Here is a 6,808-nt window from a genome sequence, read left to right on the forward strand (position 1 = left end):
AGTGTGTGGAGAACAAAAAACATATGCGGCCCAACACGGACACACAATCATAGATACAAACAAAGAGCCCTTCACTCTTGCCAGTAACTGTTGTTGCTGCCATCAAATATTTCAAACTGCTATTGCTTTTATTGGAAGAGAAACCAGGTTGCGACAGAGAGTCGCAGTTGGGCAGAACTGAGACCCTGCTGGCAGGGTCACCGACCTCCTCTCTCACTGTAAAATAAACACTGAGTACTCTGAGTTGTGTGACCGAGCAGCCGATTACCTTTCGTCCTGGCGCGCAGGAGCTGCAGGGCAGGATGAGTCTTGATTCTTGGCAGAATGACACGCAGACGCAACAATCTGTCCCCAGCTCCATAGGACAGAAAAGCTCAGCATGGCGGAGAGGAGGCTGGTGGCGAAGGTGGCTGCCGAGCCCGACTTTGTGCAGTTTAATGATCTGGCCTGCGAGACAGTGGGCGGGAAGGTGAGTTCCTGCTACCTGGAAATCACAGGTTATATATTTTACTTTTATGTACCTGTATTTTTGGCATTTAATAATTATATATCCTTATCTTGAGATTTTTCATTTGCATACAGGACTAAATAACTTAATCTTCTCCTTTTCAATTTTGCATATATTTCATGTTTACCAGGTAATACTGTTTGCAACGTGTAGTCATTTGACTATTTCATCACCGTTTTTATTGATATTATTATTAGTTGGAGAGGTATTTGTAGTATTTCATGCCATTATCTGAAAGCACTGCAATAAATTCAATCATGTACATTATAAACATAACATAACATAACATAACATAACATAACATAACATAACATAACATAACATAACATAACATAACATAACATAACATAACATAACATAACATAACATAACATAACATAACATAACATAACATAACATAATTTCTTCAGTGTTTTTAAAAGGTCCAGAGTCCACAATTGTTTTTCCTTGCAGGTGATTTTTGCCACGGACGAATGGTTCGCTCCCGCTGCCAACCTGCTGAAGGTAGAGGTGATCGGATCCGAACGCCTCATACGCCTAAGAAAAGCTCATTTGAATACAACGGGGCTTGAAACGTGGAAATACTGCTTTATCTCGACTCGATATCAGGGGTTTAGTTCTCTTTACATTGTAGCGTTATAGAGTCTATAACCATCCTTACATTCAGAGGCGCACACACACATATGTTGCAAAATAGTAAATCACAATTGTTCAAAAGGCAGATTTTACTGAGCCCAAACCATTGAGTCTATTCAATGTCATTCATAAAATTGTGGTATTCAATTTTAGTTGTTTTTTTCTTGTCTTGTGTTACCGCATCAAAACACTGCAGATTTCAGGAGATTGCTGTCATGCACACATACAGTTGACACATGACACATAATATGCAAGCGAACATTTTGGTAAAGCGATCCATTAATGCAGAGGGATCCACCGCAGTTCATTGCATCGGCTTTCACCGAGTTTGGAAAGTGGATGGATGGATGGGAAACGCGGAGGAAACGAACGCCTGGTGAGAAGACACGCTCTTCTTTTCTGACAACCTGCAGGTCAAAAATGATGTGGCAGGCACGTGCAGAAAAGAATCTGAATTTTGATATCATCTGGCAATTTTGGACATTTTGATTTAAAAAAAATCATTCATTCAATATCATTAACACTTCTTTGGGCAATTTAGGGTCTCAAGTAAACCTATTGCATGTTTTTGGACAGTGATATAATGGACTTTTATTTACCAAGACCAACATTCCAAAAGTTTATTTAAATGTCTATTAAATCCCATGTGAAATAATGTTTCAATGTGAACCAAAGTGAGCATAGTGTGTTTGGTAAACCGGCTCTTTATTTCCTCTCCACTCCAGGGATGCAGGTAAGCTTTGACAACTAACCCGCGAGGCCAAAACAACATTGATCTGAACTTTGCGCACGATGTGTTTGCGTCTGTTGGCCAAAGGTCACGACTGGTGCATCATCCAGCTCGGGGTTCCAGGCCTGGTCCGAGGCTTTGACGTCGACACTTCTTTTTTCACCGGGAACTACTCGCCCTGTGTCTCCATCCAGGCAGCCTGTCTGGGTACGAAAGTCAATATCTACTGCTAGAATATCTAATGAAAGTCGAGAGTAGTGGAAGAGAAGTACTGGGCTACTGAGGATTCTGCATCTCGACAGGTCAGTATGTGGACAGGAGGAGACAAAAATAGAACCATCAGCCTGCCGATTGGAAAGATACCCAATCAATTTTTTTCTCAAATTTAATTTTGATCACCTGCATCCAAAATATGATACATGCAGAATTTGCTGCTGTGACAATTGGAATTCCCCGTCATGGGATCAATATAGTTCATCTTATTGCATCTAAATTTATCTTATTTGGTTTTAAAAAGGCTGGTAGAGAAGTACAGAGAAGGTCAAAGGGAGCTGCATTGTGCCTTTGTCGATCTAGAAAGAGCATACAACCAGGTGCAGAGAGAGGAACTGTGATACTGTATGAAGAAGCCTGGAGTGGCAGAAAAGTATGTTAGACGGGCGCAGGACATGTATGCTCAAGATGCGAGACAAGAGTGAGGTGTGGTAGGTGTGACAGAGAAGTTCAAGGTGGAAGTGTGACTGCGTCAGGGATCAGCTCTGAGCACCTTCTTGTTTGCAGTGGTGATGAACAGGCTGACAGATGAGGTCAGACAGGAATCTCCATGAACTCTGGTGTTTGCAGATGCCATTGCTGCCTGTCGTGAGAGCAGGCTAGCAGGTAGAGGAAACTTGAGCGAGGCGGGGGTATGCCCTGCCAAGGAGAGGAAGGATGGTGGGCCCCAGAAGACTAAATACATACAGTATGTGTGAATGAGTGGGACCGAAGTGGGAGGCTGAAGCTACAGAAAGTGGAGAAAAAGAAGGTGGAGGAATTGAAGCACTTAAGGTCAACAGTCCAAGGGAGCAGTTTGGGGCGGCTGGGGAAAAGTGTCAGGGGTGATGTGTGATACAAGAGAATCAGCCAGAATGAAAGGTGAGATGTTTAGGATGCAGGTGAGACCGGCCAGACTGTGGAGAAGACCAGAAGCAGAGCTGGCAGTTGCAGAGATGGAGATGTTGATGTTCTCATTGGGAGTGAGGAGGACGGATGGGATCAGGAATTAGTTCATCACATGGACAACACAGATGCTCTGGAGACAAAGTCGGGCTGAGATGGTTTGGACAGGTACATATTGGTCGAAGGATGCTGAGGTTGGAACCACAAGGCAGAGCACTTTCCACAAGAGTTCAATCTTTTGAGACTGAAATCCAAATTCAAATGCATTTTATCTGTTTTTTTTTTCCTTTTTGTTTGTTTGGTTGTTGTTTTTGTTGTCATTGTTGGTGACACTTGATGAAGATTAAAAAGTCCCTGACATCTGCTGCTGACTTCCAATCTTCATGTGTGTTAACGTAACTCCAGCTGTCTTGCAACAGACCAAGCACCTCCCTTCACCCTGGAGGGGGACCGAACTGGGATGGCCGCCTCCAATAGTCAGCTCGCCGCCGTTGCCAAGGTAACAGCTCCATTGCCACTCACTATATGTGTGAAATTTGCTTGAACCAGAAGTAAGAGTAAGTCATGGTTTAAAAGACACGATTCAAGTGTAAATTTGACACATTCATTAAAAAAGGTGGTACAAAGCAACTCAAATCAATGATACTTTGACAAAATTCCAGATAAGATCCCTCAGTGTTGTTAGTTTGGTCCTCTTATTTCCATCATAAAAAATCCATTGACGGACAGCTTGCGTCAATGTCGATCGTTTTTTAAAACCATCAACGTTCATCAATGCTTTATCAATGCCTGGCTTGAATTTTGGTCTCCCGTTGCAGAAAAGAAAGCTTTTTTCAGTCAAATTAACCACTTTTGCTGATTGACAGCTGGGCTCGGAGGCATGGCCAGAGTTGGTGCGCGTGTCGCAGCTGAGGCCCGGCTACTCAGACTCCTGCCACAACTTCTTCGAGGTCAAATGTAACCGCAGAATCACACACCTGCGCCTCAACATGTATCCAGGTATGCACGCCGTACGCCACACAGAATACCGCGTGTATAAATTTACTGTAGATCTACGTGTCCTAAGATGGGGGGATCGCCAGGCTACGAGTGTTTGGCTTCGGACAGAGGGACTGGTCGTCTTTCCCCGGCAACACCGATGTTGACCTTGCGGCTCTGACCAATGGTGGGGTTTGTCTCGGCTACAGCGATGCCCACTTCGGTCACCCGCGCAACATGATTGGTATGTAACGATAACATGATGAGGTGGTTGTTAGCGACCGGGCGGGCGAACCCGTCGCATTTAGCTTGTTGTGTTCACAGGACCCGGTCGGGGCGCCAACATGGCAGACGGATGGGAAACAGCGCGTAGATTGGACAGACCCAAAGAGCTGGAAGTGCGGGAACTCTACTCGAACCCACCACAGTAACGCACGGGGGAGTTCGGGGGGATCGGTCGTTTTCGGTCAAGCGTCATCGCTTCGCCGGTCGTCTTGCAGGTGGACCAGCGAGGGATCCTTCAGGTCCCTGGATACGAGTGGGCGGTGTTCCGTCTGGGCCAACCAGGGATCATCAGCAGGGTGGAGGTCGACACCAACCACTTTAAAGGTCTGTCCCGGAGCTTCATAAGTCCCTGATTTGCTAAAATGGGATTTGCGGAGACGAACCGGGTCGCAATTCCTCGCACAGGTAACTTCCCTGACTCGTGCAGGATCGAGGCGTGCGCTTTAACCCCTGAGGAGGAGGCACAGCGCATTGACAACAGATGGGATTCTGTGACACTCTGGCAGATTCTCCTCCCACCACAGAAAGTATGTTCATACCGTTTGCTAGTGAATTGTAAATTAATGGGAAAAGAAAACCTTGGGGTTCATGACGAAGCAGAAGCATCCCCTTGTGCAGCTTCACCCTCATCACGTTCATCTCTTCGATGTGGAGGCGGCGGCGGGTCCACCTGTCAGTCACGTCCGTCTGGTGATTGCTCCGGACGGAGGCGTCAGCCGCCTCCGGCTCTGGGGCCGACCCACGCCAATCTCCAAGACGGCGACCAATCACACACCGGCATCTAAGCTGTGACAAGTTCTCGAAGGCTGCACGCAAGAGGAGATACAACGATGTGCAAATTAACACTATAACACCTTCCTATCAGCTTGTTTAAATAAATAAGTGATATTAAATTCTGTAATCTGTTGTTCAAGGGAAGACCAACATTGTTTTCTATCAATGTCAATAATGCATTGTGGACAAAATATAGCTTCTCTGAGGACACTTTTTACAGAAATGGCCCAATGATTTTTATTACCATATACTTTTTTTTGAAAATAGTGTTTTTCATGGTGATTTATGTGTATATAAATCATTTAAAATCCTAATCCCTCCTGGATATTTCCTGTTGATGACCAGGATGAGGACACAGAGCCGGCCCTGGCCAATCTGGCGCACAAGGCGAAATTGTATATGCTGCCCCCCACTTCATGCTCCATTTTAGAGACTTTAGTAGTATCATTGGTGGCAATATTAATTTACATTTGAATCATTGTAAGCCTTTCCATTTTAAGAGTAAATAGCAGTAACAAGTTTGACATAATTATATTGAGGGCAATTTGTGTGTGTGTGTGCGCACGTGCAACTATCAACCCGTGATTTTTTCAAATCTAAAATGACTATTTCTCTCAATTTGAAATTTCGGAGATGTCACAATTACACGCGTTTTATCATTTTGGCCAGTAGGCGGCAGTGCCGGTCACTTTATAACTTTCATTAAGGCCCCCCAATATATTTGGGAGTCCAAATAACACTGTAGAAAAAGTTTAAACTAAATCTGTGGGTAATTTGGAGGGAAAAAAAGAAGAAAAAAAATACCTGGTGTGAAAATGGTCGAAAAGTAAACTCTGAAAGCTGTGAAAGTCACAGAATTGATCCCGCGGGAAACAAATCTGTTTCATAATTCATACAGGACTGGAAGTCAGCGAGTGCTCGAGGCCTTAAAATCTCCACCTTGATGTTTCAATTAAGAATTCGAGAAGTGGGTTTCTGCCTTTCTGTGTGGAGTCTCCGTGATCTCCCTGAGTCAAAACAAGCTGAAGGTTCACTGGAAACTCGAAATCGGCCAGATGTGTTAATGAGGGTGAATGGTCGTTTGTTTGTATTCGACGTGCGAATGAGAGCGCCTGTACGGCATGTAAATGAACGAGTGAATGGTCGTATGGTCTGTTTAACACCTGGCTCTGCTCCTGAAACACTTCATTTTCATTCATTCATTTGCTCATTCCTTCTTCCCCTTATCCGTACACTCACTCGTGTTAAGCAGATGCTCCATTTTTCGCACGAGCGTTTATATTTTCTTTATTTTCCGGTACTTTCTTTGATGCTATTTTTAAGTTATGATATTTATAACTCAGCTACATCTATCGCGCTTTGCAAATTGACAATTCTATTCTACTCTATAGGACGGGTGAATAAAGGAGTGAATGGTTATATGTTTCTGTACGTGGCCCTGTGATCGATCGGCGACCGGTCCACTTTGAACCCCGCTTCTCGCCCAATGACAGCTGGGAAAGGCTCCCAGTCCCCCCCGAATACCACCGTGACCCCGAGTGCAGGATTAGCAGTATAGATAATGAATGAGCGAACAATAATGTCTAACAAAGAGGGCGGCTCTTTAGCACCACCTAGGGTGTTATAAGTAGAGGCCTGTTAAAATTCCGATTTAAATTTAAAATGAGCAAATCTGTTCCGAACCCTATCGGCCCGCTGTTATTTCACGTCCAAAGTGTTGGTTTATCCTCTGGTTTAGG

General features: G+C 44.5%; 1 protein-coding gene across 4 annotated transcripts; it reads left to right on the forward strand.

Annotated features, from left to right (window-relative positions):
* Positions 1 to 282: 282 nt before the first annotated feature.
* allc (allantoicase) lies at positions 283 to 5,292 on the forward strand. 4 transcript variants are annotated; one of them, XM_086143125.1, is made up of 11 exons: positions 283 to 469; positions 962 to 1,012; positions 1,433 to 1,520; positions 1,962 to 2,081; positions 3,452 to 3,531; positions 3,899 to 4,031; positions 4,099 to 4,254; positions 4,335 to 4,408; positions 4,511 to 4,619; positions 4,701 to 4,822; positions 4,950 to 5,292. In XM_086143125.1, the coding sequence occupies exons 1-11, from the start codon at positions 380 to 382 to the stop codon at positions 5,085 to 5,087; spliced, it is 1,161 nt and encodes a 386-aa protein (XP_085999251.1). In that variant the 5' UTR covers positions 283 to 379; the 3' UTR covers positions 5,088 to 5,292. The 4 variants fall into 4 exon arrangements, 2 of the variants coding, with proteins under 2 accessions (XP_085999251.1, XP_085999250.1); XR_015104511.1 differs by having other exon boundaries at positions 284 to 469; positions 4,723 to 4,822; positions 4,914 to 5,292; XR_015104512.1 differs by having other exon boundaries at positions 284 to 469; positions 4,723 to 4,822; positions 4,950 to 5,082.
* The last annotated feature ends 1,516 nt before the right edge of the window (positions 5,293 to 6,808 follow it).

This window comes from Fistularia commersonii, chromosome 36 (assembly GCF_037954325.1).
Source record: "Fistularia commersonii isolate RoL2024-O1a breed Wild chromosome 36, RoL_Fcom_v1.0, whole genome shotgun sequence".
Lineage (NCBI taxonomy): Eukaryota > Metazoa > Chordata > Actinopteri > Syngnathiformes > Fistulariidae > Fistularia > Fistularia commersonii.

What these genes read in the sequence shown, in the direction of transcription:
- allc (XM_086143124.1), top strand. Translation starts at nt 380, where the DNA reads ATGGCGGAGAGGAGGCTGGTGGCGAAGGTGGCTGCCGAGCCCGACTTT. An exon ending in CGACACCAACCACTTTAAAG is followed by an intron (nt 4,620 to 4,700) that starts GTCTGTCCCGGA and finishes TTCCTCGCACAG; the next exon opens with GTAACTTCCCTGACTCGTGC. An exon ending in TTCTCCTCCCACCACAGAAA is followed by an intron (nt 4,823 to 4,913) that starts GTATGTTCATAC and finishes CCCCTTGTGCAG; the next exon opens with CTTCACCCTCATCACGTTCA.